Consider the following 23,088-nt stretch of genomic DNA (forward strand, 5'->3'; position numbering starts at 1 on the left):
GACATAAAAAGAAACAAAATCTACTTTTGTTCTTTTTTCATGGAAAATTTGAAAAGTAGAAAGTAGGAAAACATCGCCCAGCCTACCAACAGCCAAATATAAACGAAGCTGATTCACATTTTAGTGAAATCTATTCTGTCCCTCCCACCCATATTTTTTGCATATTTGGTGGTGATGGTCCTCGTTTTGTTTTGTTTTTACCATTTTAAAAACATGCTGTATATATAAGTTTATGTTTTATTTTTGTAACTTAGTATTGCCTTTTCAATTTTTGCCCATGTTGTTTGCTTTTTGTAGACATCATTTTCATAGCCACATAATATTCCACAACAATATTCTGTCACATGAATAAACTATGGACAAGTGTAAGTGTTGAACATTTAAGTTTCAAATTCAAATTTTCTTATTCTTATTTTTTTACTGCTTCCACTGGGCCATTCTCTATCACTAGAATTAATGGTATATGTTATCCCAATTGTATGTGAAGTTCTTAATGTCATATCATTCAAGGCAAATAGGTGACTAAATGATACAAGCAGGTTCTTTAAAATTAAAAACAATGTTTTAAATATTTATATCCTGGGGCTGGCCCTGTGGCCTAGTGGTTAAGTTTGGCACCCTCCACTTTGGCGGCCCAGGTTTGTGGATCAGATCGCAAGTGTGGACCTACACTACTATTCAGCCATGCTGTGGCAGTGTCTCACAAATAAAACAGAGGAGATTGGCACAGATGTTAGCTCCGGGCTGATCTTTCTCAAGCAAAAAGAAAAGAAAAAAGAGGAAGATCGGCAACAGATATTGGCTCAGGGCTAATCTTCTTCAGCAAAAAAATATATACATATTTATAACCTCTGAACCCTCAGGCACCTCTCCTGTGCTGATATCCTTCACCCCGTGACAGAGGAGGTCTCTGTGATAACTCAAAAGATCAACAAAGCAAACTTGAATTTCCAAAATCCATGATTTCATGAAAATTATCTCCTTGAGTTCTCTTTGATTTTATAAAATTTCAGCGTCATAATTTCTAAAGGAAATCATTGAGATAGACAACACTAGGGAAAAGTAAAAACAGAAAAATTCTATAAATTGGGGCCTCTCCATCCCAGTCCCAGCATCATGTGCTTAACAACACACTTTTAAATAGAACAAAGGATGCTTTCTTTTTTTCCAATATTGTCTTTCTGTTCTTTTTTCCAAAAGAATCCAAGATGGCTTCTTCATCACAAACCCTGCCGTATCTTAATGCAAGGTAATAGCTTTCTTTTTGGATAAATCGGGTGGAAATTCATACTCAGAGATGATGTTTCAGGAGCCTTTGCAATCTTAAAGATGGGGAGTCAGGGGCGGTGAGGATGGGGTTGGGGTGCGGGGAGCATGTCCTTTGAGGAAGGAGGGGTTCAGTCGGGGGCTTTCCTGGAACTCACACACAAAGGCCCTTCTAATACTGCTCCCCTCTACCACTCAGTCACTCACAGGGTGAGGGATGGGCCCAAGGCCAGAGTCATGGGCACCCAGGACTACAGAGATGAAAGGGGAGGGGTGATCTGAGTCTGGAGGGAAGGTCTGAACTGGGAAGAGATGGCAAAGAGCCCGCAGGCAGTGCTCACAGTGAACAGATGAATGAATGCCCAAAGGAAGTCGCCATCTTCCTTGCTCAGGCATATTTACAAGGGTTAAATTCTCATTCAGTGAGTATTCATTAAACTGCCACAGGGCTTGGCACATTCCAGACAGTCAATAACATATGGAATAAATGAGTAAATGCCTTCTCTGTGCCAGCTCTATCGAAACCAGCAGAGGAGTACACAAGACTTCTGATTCACAGTCCTTGTCCTTGTGGCTCACCCCCTACCATCTCTCCCCAAAGGATGCCTGGGGGAAAGGGGTGATCCGTCTCCACTGGTGACGTCGGTTGACACTAGATGCAAAGAAAGCACAAGGCCAGTTTGGTGATGGGGAGAAGCAGGAATGAAATCCCAGCTCTGCTGCATGGGGAAGCCAAAGCCTACAACTTGAGGGCATAGGGTTCTGTGTAGAGCTGCCCCTCGACCTGGCGAGGCCAGCCCCCAACTCCTGGAGTGGAGACACTGCCCCTTCCATTCCATGCTTCACACTTCTGGAGGCTCAGCAACACGGATCTAACAGGACCGCCCCCACTAAGGCAAAGTGTGAGAGGGAGCGGCTTTTCGAAGGCCCCTTCACCTCAGTTACTGACACATAGTGTATGAATTAATGTGGCCGTGAAGGGGCCTGACAGGGATGTGACCACCTGAAAGGTTGTGATTGAGAACAGGGACTCTGGAGCCTGACTGCCTGATTAGAATCTCAGCTCCTCCACCCAGCCAGCTGTGTGCCAAAGGGCAGCCACTTAAACTCCTTGTGCCTCAGTTTCCTCATCTGTAAAATGGGGACAGTAACATTTGTGGCCTCACGGGGCTGGGGTGAGGATTTAATGAATATTAACTCATGGGACGCTCTTAGAACAGTAGCCAGCACACAGGACATGCTCAGTAAGTGCTGCAGGTTGTTGTTATTCTCCGTTCTGTGCCCCACGAGCCACCGCGTAGAAAACTTAGCACTCCTGGAAGGAAAATCATGATGCCTAGTCAGCTTTATTCCAAACACACGCACCCATCCGGTCCTTTATTCATAGTACAGCTGAGTGGGTTTCCTGTTCCTGGGACCCTGAGGAGACCATGGGGATCAGAGAGGTCCTGGTGTTTCCTGACACAGGATTGCCGAGACATTGGACCTTCCACAAACCCCTTTAGGCAAGAAGTGTTACACTCGCGTCTGTTTGTTAAGGCGGGGGTTGAGAAAGGGGAGCAGATTCAGGTCGGGGCTTTCATGGGTCCCCTGTAAACAGCAAGGCTCCTCTCCCACTTCCCCACGCACGCCCTGCGGTCACCAAGGCCTTCCCCACTCTGAAGCAGCTGCAGAAGCAGGCCTGGAACCGTCAGAGCTTCCTGGGATCGCGTATGCAATGGCTCCTCCTGGCACCCTCCCCATTGCGGATGGAGAAGGGAGCTGGTGTTTGGCCCAGGTAGGCGGGAACCCTAGGGAGTCCTGCTTCCCAGGTGCTGAGCTACAGTGGAGCCCTGGCAGGTGCCCTAGAAAGCCCTGTAATGTCCCAACCCCAGGACAGGCTTGGCAGGGAGGGTGCTGGGTAAACATACCTGAAAATGGAAAGATCAGGGTGGCCCACCATTACCTTCAGTATAACCCCTGCGTTGGTTTGGCAGCTTTGACTTCTCAACGTCCTTTCATGGGGACTTTCATCATCTCTTTGGGTCCCAGTGGGCACCTGATGAGTGAGGCAGGACAGGCATTATCCCACTGGGAGGATAAAGCCCAGGGGAGTCTCCTGATCCGGCCTTGAGGCCTGGAACAGAGCAAGAGTTGATACTTACCTGAAGAGCTCATCTGTGTCCACTAGTTCTTGATCCCTCTGGTTGACTGACCTAGGACCTGCCGTCTTGCCACTTGACCCCGGATCCCCTTTTCAATGGTGCATCCTGAGAACACAAACACTCTGCCACAGCCCGCAGGCCGGCACAGACCCAGGCCCTCCCATGGGTCCCTTGGAAGTGGCACAAGATCTGCCTGTAACTCCCACCTATGCTGAAAGGAGGAGAGCATTCCTAAGGCGCCTCCTGGGTAGAACAAGTGGCCTCCTCCTCTCTCCTTCAACCTCGTCGCCTCCAGCCTCAGCCTGCAGCCCCTCACCCCTCCCTGTCCTGCATCGGGGGACCCCTCCCTGACCCAGACAGGGAACGGGCCTGTCTCATGAAGGGCTGCGGAACTTCTTACTTCCCCTGTAAGAACAACTGCCACTCTCGTTTTGTCCTCACCTGTGGGGACCTGTGGTGGAGGTATGATTATCAAAAAGCCGCAGAAACTGAGGCACAGAGAAGTTAAGTAACTGACCCAAAGTTACTCCCCTATAGTGCAAGAGCCAAGATTTAAGCTCAGGTCACCTGACACCAAAGTCTATGTTTTTTTCTACCAACCATAGTCATTGCCCATTTATATATTGGGCATTTTCCGTTACGCCCATCTCTGCCAGTTGGACCAGTTTACATGAGATGACTTCAGGGCCAAAACGCCCCAGAGAACCCTCTCATTCCTTTGAATTACGGTTTCTTGCCCCCAGTTAAAAGTCAGAGATTCCCAAGGAAGGACACAGTATGGGTCTGCATGGTGGTGTCGTCCCTTTTGATCCTGAGCTACCAGACAGCAGGGCCTGCCCCTCACACTCACCACCCCGTCATCAGGCCCTGTGGAAACCTTCCTCAATGATGGTGGTGTATGTAGCGGGCAGACTAGAGGGCGTAGACCTCAGTGCTGGATTTTAAGCTGCTGCGGCATCTACTGTGGTATTTTTTCCACTCTGCCTGAGGCAGCTGTAAGACAGGAAGAGCCACTGGAATGAGCAGGGTCAGAGCCAGGAAGGACAGAGAATGTTCCAGAACATAGACTGTCAGTTGTAGAAGCCAGACTCTTTGGTCTTTGAAGGCACCCTCAGATCCTTTCACTCTAAGTGAAGGAGCAGTTGGCAACATGGCGCTCTGCTGTCCAGAATGGCACAGAGGCCTATTTTCCATGATCCACAAGCTGGTCCCATCTAACTTTGTGACATCCACCATCTGGAGCAGGCGGAAGTCTGCAGGAGCTGGAGAGCAGCCACCACCCCAACTTCCCAACAGGCCAGGGCACTGGGTTCCCAACCTGGCCCCTGTTTGGAAAGTGACTGGCCCCTGTGCTCCCCTGTGACAGGAGCCCAGCTTCCGGCCCCTCTTGGGTGAGCACCTTCTTTACTGTCCCTGCTTCTATCTCTGAACCTGGCAGCAAGTCTCCTCACTATGACACGACATCTCCTGCATCCTCCATGGAGCAGGATGGAGAATTTCTGGCCTGGCAAGACCGGAGCACACAAACAGAATGGATCTATGACAGCCTGTCGGGTAAGGAAAACCGTGCCCTGCTGGCTCCCCGGGGGGAGGGGCAGGAACGCATTCCACTTATGTGAAATATTGTGACTTGACTACTGACTCTCATGCTAACGATATAGACCGCTTCCTGGGCCATTTGAAGTCATGTTTTGGGTAAGAAGTTAAACTCCTCTCCTAGCCCTGCTGCCCCCTTCTCCATCCCAGAGCCCCTGAGAGAATGAGCACCAGCAAAGTGCTGAAACAAATCCCTTCTTCAGTCTCTCCCTGTCTCTTCATTAGTCTTCCTGTCCTTGTTCCACATGAACACAGGCCCTATTTCCCCAGGGACACAGGCCATTTCCTTCCTCGATTACAGACTAGTTCCCTGCGGCCATACCCAGATCATCTCGTGGACAGTAGCAAATGGCCTCAGGCCGCCCCAGACTCTGTCTCAGCAGGCAGTCAAAGTCAGCTCTGATTCAAAACCAGCCACAAACATCCATGGTGTGAACTTTTGTGGCCACAACTGGGAGACACCCTAGAGAGAGTTCGGCAAGATTGCCTCGAGGATCTTAATCCTCTACCCAATTAAGGCTAAAAGCGCCTCACTCTAGGATCCTGGGGATGGAACACTGAACAGCATTTCTCACTATTATTAATAATTTAAATCCAGCCTCAGTGAGATTGATCCATCACAGATTCACAGATTCATCTCACATCTGTAGTCATGGCAGCGGTAAATTAGATTCCCCCATCGCTTCACCTCCCTGCCCCATCCGTGTCTGCTATATGTTGTGGCTCAAATGTGGTTAAATGAAATCAGGAGCCAGCAACCCTATGAGGGAGAATGGAGAGGCACAGGGCCAGCCCAGGTTCAGTGGCATAGGCAGCACACGATGAGGAGTATTCTACAGGCTAAATCGGTTCATGGGAGACCTTTGTGAGCACATGTGGTCCAAGGGAGCCCTGAGAACTGGAATCCTTTCAAAGTCAGTAAGCATGACAGCTGGGAAAAATCTGATCATTTATCTAAATATTCCTAAGCAGAATTCTGAAAGTCATTGACTGGGTAATCACCTGGAAAGTGCCAGTGCTAAGCTTGAGAGGATGTGGGAGAGGAGAAAAGAGACAGGAGACGGCTGGGGAGTGGGAAGGAGCGGCTCCAGAGCCTCGTCATACCGCTGTGGACCCACCTCCAGAGACAGCCCCTCCTGAAGTCGTTATTTTATTTGACCTGGTCATTAGTGATCCTTTTGGTCCCTGAGCTTAACTGACAGAGCTACCCAGGTCTGTGCGTAATTTAGCTTGTAAGCACTCTGCATATTTGGTCTATAGGCGCATGTTTTGCAGCTAAGTGTCTTTCTACTACTGAGTTCCTTAAAGCCGATATATTTAGTGTTTATTGAAAGTCTAGCCCCACACTGTAAATGCTAACTGATCAAATACTGCAACGTGGGTGACCTGGACTAAAGGTGTGGACTGCGATGGAGCCTCTAAATCAGGGTCACTGACACACCCCAGGTTCCTGCAGTTACCTGAAGGGATGGTGGTTACAGCAGAGAGTGAAACACAATGAAAAGCAAGGAATTCTCTAAAATTTATGGAGGTTTTTCTACTCCCTTCTGCCCATGGTTTGCAATCTATCTTTCTGGGGAGCGTTGGTAATAATTGGATAAAATGTGCCAGTAATTGGTACATAACTGTGTCTGGCCAATGGACTGGAGCAAATATATGACAGAGACTTCTCTGAGAGAGTGAAGAGCTGTGAGAGAAAGTGAGGAAGCTGCAGGAGGAAACCAGGAAGTATGGTGCTCCAGGAAAGGAGAAGAGCTCAAAACTGTGTCCAGAGGAGGTAGAGGAAAGGGACACAGAGAAAACGATCTGTGTGTGATGGGATTGCGGCCTATGCCAAGAAGGACAGCCAGTCCTTCTGCAGTTGGAGTACAGAACACTAAAGACTCCCAAGCATGGTGGATGCAAAAAAGAATCTGCTCTCAGCCTAGGGCGGAAGGCACCCATCCACTTGCTGGAGAAACTCAGACAATCAAGGCAAAAGCAATCCAAAGAGCTGGCAGTGTGGGGCCGAGGCAGCAGGAGCAAGCAGAGATGAGAGCAGCTGTGGACACTGCTGCTCCTTGAGGTCCACAGCTGCGCATCCCCATCACCAGGTACCTGTAAAGATGCAGATTCCCAGCCTTCCTTATCAGGATTCCTGCCTGCATTCTTAACAAGATTCCCAGAGGATGCTTAGGCACAGGAATGTTGGAGAGCCAGAGAACCTCCAGTGTAGGATGTATTTCATGGGTGCTAGGTTCCTATTTTTAAAGCATTTTTTTATTATGGGACTGTTCAACCCCAGTGGACCAGAAACAGCATTTCACGTGGCAAGGCCCTTCTCGACAAATAAAACTTTGAACCAAATATGGAGAAAAAACACCCAAATAAATCCTCAAAACCTATTACTACAGAGAGTAGCAGGTCTCACAAGGAAGGAATGCTAAAGCCACTGGAAATGCCTCGTGACTGATGTGAGGAAGCGTTCTCAAGGAGGACCAGAAGGACTATTGATGGCCTCAGGTGTCTACCTATCCAGGCACAGAGCAGAGTCATAAGCAAAGTAGACCGGAAGTCCTAACACAGAGCATTCTTGCCCCGCTGGTAGAAACCCTCAAGAGCTGGTGCCTGGCACATAGTAAGCACCTATAAATATTTATTAAATATTTGTGAAATTGTTGTCGAATGCTCATCTGATTCAAGATCAGATATAGTGATGAGAGGGTGTTTCCTACTCCCAAAACACAGCCTTGCTTGGAAGGGGGCTGCGTATGGAAATATGCACACATCGAGACACTGTGGGCATAGAAGTGTGGGTGGGGATACGCAGAGGGAGGGAAGTGCCATCAGTGGAGCAGTTTCCTTCCAGCCACCTGGCCAGATGGGGAAGAAGGATGGAAAGCCCCCAAAAGTGCAAACTAGTGTTTGCACAGAGATTCCTTCAATGCACTCAGATTTTGAAATCATGTCCAAAGGTTAAAAAGATGAGAATGTTACCGACAGTGAAGGTAAGAAAATGGCACTGAACTTTAAAAATAGTGTCAGGAGAGTTGAAGCCCAGGATAAACTAATTCTTACCAAAAAGTGATAGTAATAGTAATAATATTAATAATAATCCTGCAGGCAGCAACTAAATAAGGGGCCCTTTTAAAATGGGATAGGGGCAGAAAGATCAAGGCAGACAGGGCCACTGTTTAGTGCAATGTTAAAGAATGATTCAGAGGAAGTCATGTTCTTCAACTGCTATTTAATTTTTACTTCGCTGTGAAGGAAAATGATCTTCAGATTGAAAGGCGTGAAAAAAAATTAGGCAAGACATAGCAGAAACCAAAGATTGGTGACGAGATCAGAAGAGAATAGTAACTTCTGTGTCCTGGACTAGATAAACACCCTAGAATACCCATAGAGAGCAAAGACCTTAATCGTGTTTATGGTTTTTGAGGAATTGCGGAAAATTGGGGAAATGAGTCTGCGACCAATCTGGGTCAAATATTGCGAGCAAAATGACTATGAGAAAGCAGTATAGGCTCAGTCAGAACAAATCAAGTAATGCTGGATGCTAGGTCACCTTTTGACAAAGTTATTAGATGAGGGAGCTGTGGTCACCCAGCAGGCCCAAATTCCACAACGTTTCATTTTCAAAGGCTTTCTCATGTTCCTGTGGACAAGATAGAGAACTGTCAGGTGGATGCTAATGTCAGATGGCAGAGCAATAACTGGTAAATAACCACCCAGAGATTTTGTTTAAGGATCAGGGTCAACCCACTTTCCAGTGGGGAGCCATAGGGCTCTGTCCAGTACGTTGTACCATGGACTTGGACACAGATGTAGGGGGACCGTCTGTATTCGTAGAAGACCTGAAGCTGTTGGGTGATGGGGGTAATGTGATCAGATTCTGGCAGGCAGAAACATTGGCCCAGGACTGACTGGCTGGATAAAATATAATGGTAATTTACATGAGAGCCTGCTCTTAGGCCCACAAAAACAACAGGATAGAGAAGTACAAGATGGAGAGGCCCTGTTTGTTGCAGATGCTTTACTCAATCGCAAGCTCAATAAGTCAGTGGTATGACTGATGTGGCTGCCAGAAAAGTTAATATAACCAAATACAATTGAAAGTTTATAGAAAGGGGGGTTCGTCCTGCTCTAGCCTGTGTTGGAGGGCCAGGCTCAGGACAGCCGTTCAGTTTGAGGGACCACGCTCTGTGAGGGCTACGAGCACGTGGCTGGGGCTCGGAGGAGAAGGGGTGTCAGACAGACTTGGAGCCTACGTCATACACGGAACTGTTCAAGAAAAGAGGGATGTTCAGTCTGGAAGACACGTGACTCTCAGGATAACTGCCTTCAAACATTTGATGATCCACCACACAAAACCGAGGCCTGAACTCTCCATCTGCACTGAAGGGCTAAAACAGGACCACTTTCAGGGAAATATGTTAAGAAAAAGACATTATTCCTGACAGTCAGAATGAGGCCATGGTGGAAAGAGGTTTCGTAAAGCTGGAGAATTCCTTATCTGTAGATGGGTCAGTCGCAGCTGAAGAAGCAGCAAGCACAGACGCTGCGTGCGCGCGCCCAAGGCTTCTCATCCCGGCACCGCAGACCCGGCTCCCATCCCGATGTTGCCTGGGGACGATGGAGTGGTTCACCTTTGGGTTTTCGTCATGGGCCTGCTCCTCTGTGCTATCAAGAATGGAATATGGAGAGGGGACACAAGCACACGTGTGCACTCAAATGTTTAGGAGTAGGAAGAGGGAGAGGTTACTGATGGGGGGAGGCAAAAAAAAGGGCAGGACTACAAAATTCCAGAAGACATAAAATAAGGGTAACCAAGAACTTACAGAAGTTCTAAAAAAATACAGTGGCCTCCCGTTGCATATCTCAGTGGATCTGTACTAGACAGCCCCTTTGTTTCCCAGCCAGCCCCCACTGTGCACCTCTCAGGGAACCCATGGCGACAGAACACCAGCGCCGCCCACTTCCTTCAGTGACAGACATACCCCATAAGGTATCTACATGGCCTTGGAGCCACTTGGCTCCATGCTTCCTACAGCTGCTCCTCCTACAGACGGAGGAATATCTCTGAAGTACCCACCCCCCAAACCCAGCCATCCTATCTATCCTGGGGACCCAAACTGGCCCCATGGTGACCAAAGAAGAAGGCCACAGAGGGGCTACATTTCCCCACCAGTAGTTTATTGTGGTCCTAGAATAAGTTAGCAGAACTAAAGGAGAGGAGGAGGGGCAAGGGGCGCATCTGGTGTATGCTGGCACTGCCTCCAACCGGTTTTTCCCCTCCATTGATCAGCCTTGGGGGCCAAGAAAGACCCTCAGACCCTAAACGTCCAATACGAACTCACTGGAAAGTGTGAGGTCAAAATCATGAATGGCCACCCTCTTCTGTCTTTTAACAGCAGCTTCAAAACTGAGACTTACAAATGAACAAGGAAGCCCAACAATGATGCTGATGTCTGATTTGGAAGGTATCATTTTAATTTTATAATTTTATGATGATTTTAAACAACTTGCAGAAGTTACAGATCCATCCATGAAAAGGTAAGAAGCAGAGAATGAGCATTCCCCCGGGCCAGAGGGAGTCTTCTTTTGACCATTTTAGACTAGGGCTGCCTTAGTTTAAGGCTTGTGGCCAAGGCATTATTCCTAGGGCTTGATGTCAAGGCTCAAGGCTCAGGGAAGAAACCGAGCCAGAGGGGAAAGTACTTTCAAATTTGAATTAAAATTGAATTTTGGAGAGAGGAAACAATATTTACTACTGGAGTTTGGAGGGAAGACAATGGCTTATTATACTCAGTTCATTCCATGACGTTTACTGTACACCGACTGACATTTGTTGTACACCTACTGTATATTGGGAAGGAGAGAAAGAGGAACAAAACCCACCCACCCTCTCAGAACCAAAACTCTAGTGGGCATGAAACATGAAGGAAGGGAGGGGAATCAATACTCGTTGAGCATGAGCTACAGACCCCAAACTGCTGCAGGTCATGGAAGCCTCTTATCCCAAAACATGCGCGCTCCACCCTCGCCTCCCCAGCGACTTAGGAGGTGATTTTTAACTTGATTCCCTGGGGAATCAAAAGATCCGGACTAATTCCCCACACCACACTCTCTTAACGATTGTTCCTCTTCTTCTTCAGCGTGTGGTATCCCTGAAGTGCCGCAAGAGCAAGAAAATGGTGAGTCCCACATCCTATACCCAAAGATGACAGCTCCCTGCAGAGTGTCCTGTTCTAAGGATGGTGCCCCTGGTGGGCGGGTCACTTGCTGGTGCAGCTTGCACCAAGTCCTAGAGAGGACCTTGGGACATTCTGGGCATGCAGCCCCCAAACCTGGATGTGTTTCCATGTCCTTTCCTGAAGAAGGGGGATAGAACAAGAAACAGAAAGAGGGTCTCTGGAGCGAGACAGAATGACCTGGGAGAGGACCAGAAGTCCATCTCTCTGCTCAAGCTCTGGTGCAGGGACTCCCACACTTAAAGAGGGTCCAATTGGTTGCTGGGTTCCCTGTGGTCTGGCAGCAAGGCTTGAGTGGGACACGTGGACCCCTCCAGATAGACTCATTCGATGGCACCTTGGAAGAAAGTAAATTGGAGCCCCCACAAATGGTACCCTTAAAGACATTAATTTTTTATTAGGGATGGGTTAGTTGAATCTTGTGACGGGGGAAGGACAAGGGAGAACCCTTATGGTGGCAGAGTCCCACCTTGCATACATCACTCCACAAAACAAAAGCCCTGCAATTAACTAGACCCATCCTGTTAGAAAACAATTTAGGGACTATGACCTGTTGTCTTTCAGCAGGGTGGGGGCTGGGAGGAGAATCAGGGCTTACCTACACAGGTGGCTTATCAAACAAACTTTCAAACTCTGTCCATCCCATCCACCACCCCACCACCTCCAGAAGGGTACTGATCAATAGGGTTTTCTTCATCTTATTCCATTTCCAGGAGGGTTTAGAGCAGGGCTGCTCAAACTTTAACAGACAGAGCGATCATCTAGGGATCTTGCTAAAGTGCAGATTCTGATTCAGTAGGTCTGAGATCCTGCATTTCTGACAAGCTTCCAGCAGCAGCTGCTGCTGCTGATCCATGGACCACACTTTGAGTAGCAAGGTTTTAGAATGCCTAATAGATTCATGCCCATAGCAACCGCAAGACTAGACCAAGCCTTGATCCACCTATCGAGGATAACAGGGAATCCACTACATAAAGGGTCAAGGAGGTGAAAAGAGGACTGAATTTCATCTGTGTGCTCATTTGTCAGTGGAGCTGGGTTGCTCATTTCTCAGAGTTGGCCCCCCGGCTAGTTGCTTACTGCTTCTCCCCTCCCTGTCCTCATCTGTAATGTGGGGATGTGCTCTGCAGGGCAAATACACACGGCTGAAACGTCTATCCCAAATTCAGGAACTGTGGTCTGTCAAGAAAAACTGTTAGAGGAGAGACATTGGTTGGATGGGGAAGAATTAAGAATTATTGTTAATCAGACCCAGAGAAGACACACTCCACTTTAGGGAATCCCGTATGCCAGGCATTTACCCATCCGCACGCTCCTCTGAGCTATCCTGAAGGTGAATCCTATGGTTCCCGTTACACAGAGGAGGGGACGAGATGCATAGGGGCTGAGTGACAGGCTGGGAGTGGCCCAGGTCCTGGATGACAGGGCCACCACTCAAGAACCTGGCCTGACTCTCCTCTGCAGTCTCCCCACCCCCATCCTCCCATAGAGCAACTTCAGGGGAAGAAAATGATCTCATTAGAACAAAGGTAGAGGTTGACAGAAATCCCCAAAGGGAAGGTTAATTAGGAATCAAGCTGCCAAGCCACCCTCTTCCCTTCATAAACACCTACTGGTTCTTCCCCTCAAATTAACTATATTATTCGATAAAGCCCATTAAAATAAGGCAATCACAACTGATGGGGATTTGCTAAGCTATCAGGGCCAGGGCCAGATCCAGACTTACTCTCAATGCAGGCCAGGCACATACTCACAGAATCCTACACGAGGCTCTGCCTCTCGGTGTCTCCAGACCCTTGTCCTGCCTGTTCCTTCCTGTCTGCTCTCCAGGGACAACCAAAAGGAGCTTCCTGGGTGCTCTCGTGAATTCTCACAGAGCCTCGTTGGCTTTTCCTAAATGGCTCTTTAGAAGTTCTCTAGGCCATGTCCACGCAGACATGGGGGCACACAGTGTTTTTGTCTTCTTCCTTGCCTTTGCCAGTTATGAGGACCCCAGTGGGGAAGGCATGTCCTGTGGGAACTGCAGGGGGGACCCTCGAAGCCCGGGGTCCACCGCAGACAGCAGGTTTCTGTCAGGAGCAAACCGAAGCAAGGGTAGGAGGTCTGCAGGTGGGAAGGCCCATGGGCCTGGTCGGTACAGACAGACCCAGCTGAGAGCAGGTCTCCATCCCACCAGGGCCCCAATGGAGTCGGCATTTTTATTACTGAACCAAAATTGGGAAGAAGTACAAAATCAGTGTGTGTGGAGACCACAAAGAATGTCCCTTGTCCACCCGCAAAGGTGTGATAGGGACACAAAATCAGACAGAAAAAGTCAACCTGGTGGATTTTCAGGGCTCTCTGGATGGCCCAGCTTGACGGGCAGGTCTCATCCCGAAGCTGAGACAACAGGCCACCATGATTTCCCCGGGGACCCAATTATCCTGTGAGAGCCCTTCCTCTCCGCTTTCGTCTCCGGATCCACGCATTCCCAGGAGCAGGGACACGCGGCCCAAGCTGTAATTATCAACTCCTCCATTCAGTTTGCACCCTGTCTCGTTGGAGGCTTTAAGCCCCTCTCCTGGCCCAGAGAGTCACCAGGCTGTGGCTGACCTTGAGAACAAAGGCATTTGCTATCACTAGTAGACTTTTTTTTTAGCTCACTGGCTTGGGGCTTCATCTCTTACACTTTAATTAGCAAGCATGAACCATATGCAGTTCTGGAAATTGGCAATTTTTGACAAAACTGGCGGGAGATAGGAATATTTCTCAAGACTTCCAAGAGAAAATCACACTCAGAATAAATCTCTCTCAGAATAAAGTCTAAAATCCTTCCTGCAGCCTGCAAGGTCCTCCGTGAGCTAGCCCTGCCCCTTGTCCCTTCCTGCCATCGTCCTTCACGCTCTGCTCCTCTCCAGGCATACTGTGCCTCTTGCAGTTGGTCAAATATGTCAAGTACGCTCCCACCCACTCTCACCTCAGGGCCTTTGCACCTCCCAGCCCCCTGCTGGGGAGTGCTCTTCCCCAGCTGTCTCCCTTCCTTGCTTCATTCAGGACTCACTCAAATGTCACCTTGTCGCATGAACCTTCGCCAGCCACCAGGAGCACACAACTCACTTTCTTAAGTCAGCTACTGAAACTGACCTTTGTATGCCTATTTTATTAACATCCTCAAGTTGAATTTTAGGTAATTTTGTGAATTGACTTAGTCTTATTGATGATGATGTGTTTTCATTTCAAAGAGCAAGGATGAATGTCATAAACCTGTTTATGTTTTTGTCTTTTGTTTTGATTCCTTTTCCAAATGCCTTTCCCTTTGCTGTAACTTCCAAAATTGAAAGCCATGGAGTTTGTTTCCCAAGGGAGCTTTTGGGATCGTGTATTAAATGAGCCCATTGAAACCCTGGAAATGGAGAGCTTCAGTAACAATGTAAGTTGGAGAAACACTGAGACCCCCTTGCTCCAAATGGTGAAGCAGGGTGGCTCGAGGCCGGCGGGCACTGCCCCTTGAGCCCTGGGATTCGCAGCTGCACTCCATTGTTAGCGCAGCCCTGGTGAGCTTTCATAAAACAGACCTAAGTTTAAATGACACACATTAACTCAAAGAGGGTCAGAAGACCCGCACTTCCCAGAGCCCTGCTGGTAATAGGAACAAACACCCTCGGAGTTGCTTTTGAAGGCAGCAAAGCCAAAAACAAAACATCAACGTTACCTAGATATCAAGGCAAATCATTGTTTGAAGAAACTCTATGTAAAAATGAAGTAAGATCCTGGAAAGATGGACTAGATATACTTTTCCCACTAAATACAGCTACCCTAGACGTGATATGTAAAACAAACATAAGAAGCTTCTGAAAGGCAGAGAGAAGGCAGCAGACCAGCTAGGGACCTTGGGGCCCAAGGAATGACATAGCGGTAAGTTTCCTGAGTTTTCTTTTTGCTTCATATATCCCTGACTGGCTTCTAGAAGACGGCAGCCCAGAATCCCCAATGAGCACAGACAACGAAAGCCCTAAGAAAAGCCTGCTGTTTCTCACCAAAGGACCAAGAATCGGGTGGTCTTGCAAGACGGAAGCTCTAGACAATGACCTCCACAGTGCAGGCAAACACTGCAACAAATAGCCGGGGGCCACCTCCCCCAGACCTGCAGTCTGTGACGACCACCTTTCAGAGGGCACGGAACCAGCCCTGAGATCCAGTGGATGTCCTTTCCCCAGCGGTACCCAAAAACCAGAGACAAGATGGGAAGTCATAATGGTTTGAATAAGCCTGACAGCTACAGTGTGTTGTATTGTCTTTACTGCATGAATTTTTTCATGCTGGTACAGCCTGGTGGCTCCAAGCTCCTGTGCCAACTTACCTCTAAGACTTGCAATACATGTCGATTCAGGTGGAAGCATTATTATGCATCCTTTTCATTAAGGCTAAGACACTTTCTCAGGGTTGTAGATCCTAACTACAATCACAGGAATGAAATCTTGTGTCCCTGAAACTCAAAACTCAGCAGATATGGGGCTGGCCCCGTGGCCGAGTGGTTAAGTTCGCGCGCTCTGCTGCAGGCGGCCCAGTGTTTCGTTAGTTCGAATCCTGGGCGCGGACATGGCACTGCTCATCAGACCACGCTGAGGCAGCGTCCCACATGCCACAACTAGAAGAACCCACAACGAAGAATACACAACTATGTACCGGGGGCTTTGGGGAGAAAAAGGAAAAAATAAAATCTTAAAAAAAATAAAAATAAAAAAAAAAAAGACTGATACTTAACCAAGTTATAACAATGCTCCTGAGAACATATTCCATAATTGTCCCAAAGAATCATGCAAATAAAGATGTTCCCCAGGGTTCAAAAAAAACTCAGCAGATATATTTTTCTAAAGTTACCTAAAAGAAGACAAAAAAGAAAACTAGGTATTTAGTTTTTTTAAGAAAACTTTTTTTAGTTGGAGAATCTTCTGGTCTCAGTACATATTTAGGTCTAAATTCCTTACTTTCCACACTTGCTTCTATACACATTATATTAATAAGAATTGCTTTTCAAACACTGAAATACCGCATCGAAGGGAAAAAAAGATTAGTTGAACTTAGATTCGCCACATTGGATTTACTAAGACAAGAAAGTAAATTCAGACATTTTAGAAAGATTTTTCAGCTGGAGTTGAAATCTAAAGGAATTGATTTAATTAGAAACTTACAGGGCCAGCCCCAGGGCTGAGTGGTTAAGTCTGTGCACTCTGCTATGGTGGCCCAGGGTTCACCAGTTCAGATCCTGGGTTCTGACCTAGCACCACTCACCAAGCCATTCTGTGGTGACATCCCATATAGAAGAACTGGAATGACGGGCAACTAGGATATACAACTATGTACTGGGGCTTTGGGGAGGGAAAAAAAAAAAAAACAGAAAATTGGCAACAGATGTCAGCTCAGGGCCAATCTTCCTCACCAAAAAAGCATAAAAAAAAAAAAGAAGAAACTTAGATTATTCAGAAACCTTCAGCACACCAGTCAATTGAGGTTTTGCTGTATCGGGCAGAGCGGCAGTCGCAGGCCGAAATGAGACATCTCCCTTGTTGCTATGCAAAGTTCTGGATGAGCACAGCACATTGGGAGGGTTCCGTGTGACGGGGGGCTGCATGGGCCAGCTCCGGTCACAAGCACCTTGTCTTGCCATCTCAGAAGCTTTGCCCAGGTGACAAAGTACGGCACAGAGTTGAGGGGCGCTTTCCCCCTGCTGTCCATACCACTCTGCCCCCCAGGACCGGAAGCTTAGGAGGATGCTGAGGAACCTCCTGTGGCCCAGTTTCTGGCATTCTCCTAACGGGCAGCTGTGCAGCCCGGCAAAGCGCTACTTCTCCAGGCAACGTTGTAGGTGGCAGATGTGAACAACGGGGGCCAGAGCAGGACAGGAAGAACGGAATGAGTGCCACGTGGTACCCACAGCTGAAAGAATTGTTTGTGTGGACTTTTAAGGTCCCTTTTGGGGGAACACCAGAAACCACTGGGGTATAAACTAGGGAGAGGCCACTGAAGTCCTCCTGTTTGAATAGGGGCTATCAACCCTTACTGTGGTTATTCTGACAATTTGACTCCTTTGCTGTTTTTGGTTTACTTTACATGCTGTTTTATTTCTATGACACAGTCATGCACACAAACCCTGCCGTGCAAACTCTTTTGGTTGCAAGAAACACAGATTCACCCAGGAGGAGTCTCTGCACACGGGGGAACTCATCACTGGGGTGCCCAAGGCGCTCACTACGACAATGAGGATAGTTCCACTCTATTGGCTGGGGAAGCAGGTGTGACAAACCGCATAGGACATCATATTGCTCACTAAATCGAGTGGAGCGGCATAACTCAGATGGGACGAGAACTTCAACTGGGCCACCCAGTGGCTCTCTTGTCTGATGGACCACAGTGGGCACCATATTTTCTCATGAACAAAACTTAGAATCCAAAGGGGATGGTGGGAGATCTCTGGCCTAGGCAAATAAGAAGTCACTCCATCCCAAGGGAGGGACTATCAATGATGAGGAATTTAGAGGCAGGAATTATTGTCAACACGGGCCTTAGCCTCAACCCACCCTGAAGCACTGATTCCAGTGTTAAACGATAAACTGAGGCATATTAAAGTTTTTAAGAGTTTATCAGAGCGTGTATCGATTCAAATGGGGCATCACCAAACAGGAAGTGGTGAGGAGCACTCCACCGACAAAAGCTGGGGACAGACTTTTACAGAGAAAAGGCAGAAGCAAAGCAAGGAAATTATTGATTGGCCGGAGGTAAAAGCCTTGTTGTCGGCAGCTTGTGACAGGTTGGGCTTGGGTTTCAATTTCGTAACGTTGAGGCACTTACAGGCTTAGATTTTGGTTTACTTACACAGGCCACTGTGGTATTAGAGCCACCTCAAATCTACTGGCCTCCTTGTTCAATTAGTTTAACACTAACAATGGGAAGAGGAGTGTGCAGAGGCTGGGAATCAAGCAAGCCAGACCTGAGGCACCCCAGTTTTCCCCCACCCTAGACAAACCGGGCAACCACAAGCTACTTTCTCCCATCCCTCCCAGGTCACACGCAACTTTGCATATGTTGGTCTTCCACTCACTATAGGAGGCCAATAAGTTAATGGCATACTGTACATTACCCAATGTTGAACAGCCACAATAACAACCTCAACCTGTACGTGAGCAGGGCAACACGCCAGATCCATGGATCTCCTCGACAGCAAGCCAAACTTCACCTTCCGACAAAAGGGATCCCCGAAAGAAACTCTTATGAGGACCCACCTATGGGTCAGTGCTGGTTAGCATCATGGACTTAGGATAGAATGGTCATATTTACAAAATAAAAAGTCAGCTTGCAAGGCCAGCCCCGTGGCCTAGTGGTTAAGTTTGGCGTGCTCCACTTCGATGGCCAGCTTCATGGGTTTGGATCCACAGCAATGCTGTGGTGGCAACCCACATAAAATAGAAGATTGGAACAGATGTTAGCTCAGGGCTAATCTTTCTCAACCAAAAAAAGAAGAGGATTAGCTCGGGGCAAAAAAAAAAAAAAAGGAGGGAGGCAGCTTGCAATGTCATTGCTTTGGAAGAATCTTTAAACACAGAATTGTCTACTGCAATAATGTGCTGGGTGCTACATTGCTTTCCTGAAGGCTGTTATCCTTCACAGTGAATGAGTGAGCAACCACTGGGAACTTGGCCATTCCTGGAACTCAGAAAGCCTGTGATGCTCTTAAAACACAGAAGCACTTTTACATTCTATAGCCATCTCCACATTTGGAAAAAGAGGGTAATTTTATGCTCTCAGAAGATTTCTTGGTATGCTGCTGTTAAAAAAAACTCTTGAGGGGCCGGCCTAGTGGTGTAGTGATTGAGTTCACGCACTCCACATTGGCGGCCGAGGGTTCGCAGGTGCCGATCCCGGGCGCAGACCTAGCATTGCTTGTCAAGCCACACTGTGGCGGCCTCCCACATAAAACAGAGGAAGATTGGCACAGATGTTAGCTCAGTGACAGGCTTCTTTACGCACACACACAAATATCTTGAGGAAACTGGGGAGTGAGGAGAGGGTATGATAATAATAGAAATATCCTTTAAAACAAATCTTGCTAGCCACCCTACTGTTCCCACTGTTTGTGTTTTCCGAATAACATGTTGAAGTCTCACCTGGCACCTTTGGGAGTCATAAAAGTGATTAATTAGTCAATCATAATTCCCATTTTCTGGATATTTCATTCATTGTAGGTTTTCAGCAGCTCCTATCAGTCAGTGTTTAGGACCATGATCGAAGCCATGGCTGCTCGCAGTGAACTGGAAGAGGATGTTGACATTCCCCTGACTGGCCATCTGGAGGGTGAAACCAGAAGGAAACTGGGAATTCTGTAAGTGACTGGAGAGGTGGTGTTACTGGTCAGTGGGTTCAGGCAGGCCAGAGGAGGCAGCAGGGAAAATATAAATTGGGCCACCAGAGAAAAGAGCAAGGCCGGGGCCAGTCAGGTCTCCTGAGGCAAAGAGCAGGCACAAGCCAGGCACAGGACAAGGGTAGGACCAGGGGTCAGGAAGATAGAACGATCTGGCTGCCCAAACTCAAGAGAAGGAAATCTACAAGCATGGGAGGTGCAGGATAGGATCAAAGGCAGGCAGCGACAGAGGTTGGAAATCCAGGACAGGAAAAGTCTTCAAAGGACCATGAATTTGTACAAAAGTCTGGGGAGCAAGGCTCAGATCCATGGGTCTTTGCAAAGAAAGGACAATGGGGCATCAAGATCCTGGGCACCTGCCCAAGAAATTCCCTGGCTTTATCCTGGGCTGGCCGATGCTTTTCCATGCTCCCTGGAGGGGAACAGCCACAGGCTTCACTGACCTGGGAGTTGTGGCCAGAGACCCTATTTGGAGTGGGAAATCACAGACTCTTGCTGGTACTGAGTCTTTCTAGTTGGCATGGTCCTAAGTCACAAAATGTTCTAGAACCCCGTTCGTACACCCGGCCCATGATTCACGGGAGCCCCGGTTTTCATTTATCCTGCTGTCAGAAACCTTGGCGAGCGAGGTGCGTATTCAGGCCTCCCATGGGTCCGTTGCAGACACTCAGCAGTGGGACCAAGGAACAGGCTGTGGGGGTGGGGGATGCCCTGCATAACCTCCTTGGCAAGTTGAGGCTTTCACAAAGATCAGAAAAAGAAACTGACTGCCAGCAACTTCTGCTCTGGACTCAGTAAGAGTCCAGGGGCCAGAAACCCCCAAAGTTTCTCTAGGAAAGGGGAAGGCGAAATACACAGAGCAGAACACAAAGAACATCCAAGCTGTCAGACCCTTATACAACTGCAGAAACAAACACTGAATAACATCCTGGTGAGTGATCCAGCCTCGTATGTGACATTTCCCCCATTCCTTCCCATTTAAGCCTTTGTTGGAGGCTCATTCCAACCTGATTGCACTCAACAAATATTTCCTGAGCACCTACCGTGTGCTGATCTACTGCATGCTGGTCTATACAGTAGTGTGTACCCCAGAGTCTCTGCCGTTGAGGAGCTAGCTGGTAAGGATTCCACCAGGTTGCAAAGGTGGGCAAAGGGCCAAGGGGAGAAGCTTCCCAAAAGGACATTGGATGCCTCTGGCTGGATCCCCTCCCGGGAATTTAACTCTTGCATACATTTGACATCCTGCTCTCAGCCTGCGGGACAGCCTCATCCCACCCACTCCTCGGTCCTCATTCTTTCACAGGTGATGGTAAGCTCGGTAACCGCTTCAATTTCATTCAAACCTTTGCAAATAAAGCAAATAACGTTTGGTACAGACGGGCCATGAAGAGCTCATTCTCAAGTTCCACTGTTGCCTCTAAAATATAAATAGTAAACCTCCACTAACTTCCAGGTAAAACTGCTCAGCCCTTTCCAGCCAAGGGTATTTGCTTCCTGGGGTTACTCAGGGTTAAATTATTATCCTCTCTTCGAGGAATCTGAACTGAGAACTCAAAATCTGTCACATCAAAGGCCTTCTCAGATCCAGTTAAGCCCTGGAAGCTCACTGTTTCTCGTGAATTCCCTTTCAAAGGGGCTCTGATCTGAGAACCAGGGAACGCAGCTGCCCCTGGCGTCCACCCTTGTTTGGGAGTAGAACGGTCCAAGCTATTGGAAGGCCAGGGTGACTCGCTTTGTATATTGACTTGAGAGAGGGTTAAGGTCTTGATTGTTTTGAAAAGCTGTGCCTTAGTGTGGCTTTCAGAAAAACTGGGTCCAAAAGCAGAGCCATCAGCCCAACTTTCCATCTATGAAAAAGACTGAGCGGGCTCTAGCACTGTCTACACATGTAAATGTGAAGTTAGTCCCAGCTTTTAAAGGTAATTCACATTACTTTTAGGTTGAAGAAAAATTTTGAAAAATACAGAGAAATATTCACCTGGATTATGAAGAAACGTGAAAGTAAGGACCCCTCTACCATTTCCATCCTGTGACTGGCTCTCCTGTGTGAGTCTCGCTGCCTCTCACCTTCTGCTGTGTACCATAAAGGAGGCAGAAACCCCTGTCCCCTCACTTGAGCACCTGCTGAGCTAGTAAGGTCCCAGCAGCCAGATGAAATACCGAGCAAGATGGACACAGTCTGGGAGCTTAACGGGCTCCTCCTTTGGTGGGGGTGGTGGGGTGGATGGGTAGGGGTGAGGAGGATAGACAAGGAAGCAGAAAGTTTGCTTATAGAATGGTCACCACTGTGGTGGGGAGGGGATGCCATGGGACCACACGGGAAGGTATCATTGTAGATTTGAGGGGCTCTAAGAAGTCATTATTAACACAGAGTTTGGGAAAGAAAGAGCCCTTTTACCAGGTACTGAAGGCTTTTGAGGTCCAGCTGTTCAGATTTCCCAGTCATGGAGGTTGCCAGTTTTGGGGTCTAATCATGAAAAACTTGGACCAAGAGCTTAACCTATCAGGCTACTTGATTCAGAAATTCAAAACCACCATATGGAACATCTTTCAGGTTACTGGATCCAACAAACATAGAATTGGCAACCATACCCATGGCAGACATAGCTAATCAGTCATGATACTTTTTCTTGCTGAGCTAAGGCTGCCTCAGATTCCCTCCTAAGACAGTGCTTCAGTCCCCTAATACCAATTTATGCCCCTGACCTAACTCTTATGGAATAACTGCTAGGGGCTAAGTACTTTCATATGCACTCTCTGATTCAAATTAATCTTCATAATCATGTGAAGTAGGATAAAGAAACTAAGGCTCAGAAAGGCTAAGTGACTTGCCTGAGATCACCCAGCTATTGTGTGCGCATGAGCCACACTCTGCCCAAGACCTCTCAGGACAAAACTAGTATTCATGCCATTGGCATGTTCAATGAACGATGAAAGGCTAGTGTGACTGGAGAAGAAAAAGTGGGAGGCTTCTCAGCCTAGGTCTCATGTCCTCCTTGGAGTTAGTGCAGGGAGAAGAAGGAATCACCACTTTCAGTTTCTATAGCGAGAGGGCCCTGCCTCCCACCAAGACTCACACAATGTGGTACCCCCAAAACAAGGAGGGGGCTTCATGCTTAGCAGCCAAAAACACAGCAACAAATGTCTAATACACTTATTATGCTATACTTCTCACTGCCTATATTTCTGTTCCCTCTGGGCTGAAGACACCTGTGTCTTTCATTCCTTGGCACTTCAGCAAGGCATGCAGTAGGCACTCAATAAGTGTTCTTTGAAAAGATGTAGGCATGCATGATTTTTTTGCACCTTTTGGGAAATTGAGGCCTTTCAGGACACTCTACTGTCCCATGCCCAGGGTAGAACTTCCAACTGGAGAGTGGAATTTGATAGGGCCAGATTCCCCATAGTGCCTCACCACCACCCCTGCCCACTCCCTGCCTTTCTGGACAACTGA

General features: G+C 47.8%; 1 protein-coding gene across 6 annotated transcripts in view; it reads left to right on the forward strand.

The window, feature by feature from the left end:
• Positions 1–23,088, forward strand: part of ERICH6B (glutamate rich 6B) — a 65,818-nt gene that overhangs the window by 23,471 nt on the left and 19,259 nt on the right. For 2 of the 6 annotated variants that reach the window (XM_014838886.3, XM_044779973.2), the window contains 7 exons: positions 1,201–1,249; positions 4,777–4,964; positions 10,400–10,468; positions 11,144–11,182; positions 14,560–14,648; positions 19,459–19,595; positions 21,574–21,635. In XM_014838886.3, coding sequence (XP_014694372.1) covers positions 1,201–1,249; positions 4,777–4,964; positions 10,400–10,468; positions 11,144–11,182; positions 14,560–14,648; positions 19,459–19,595; positions 21,574–21,635 — 633 coding nt within the window. The remainder of the gene's footprint in view (positions 1–1,200; positions 1,250–4,776; positions 4,965–10,399; positions 10,469–11,143; positions 11,183–14,559; positions 14,649–19,458; positions 19,596–21,573; positions 21,636–23,088) is intronic. The other 4 variants (XM_070480801.1, XM_070520685.1, XM_044779974.2 and 1 more) reach the window with 3 other exon arrangements.

The sequence above is a fragment of the Equus asinus genome, chromosome 11, assembly GCF_041296235.1.
Source record: "Equus asinus isolate D_3611 breed Donkey chromosome 11, EquAss-T2T_v2, whole genome shotgun sequence".
NCBI lineage: Eukaryota > Metazoa > Chordata > Mammalia > Perissodactyla > Equidae > Equus > Equus asinus.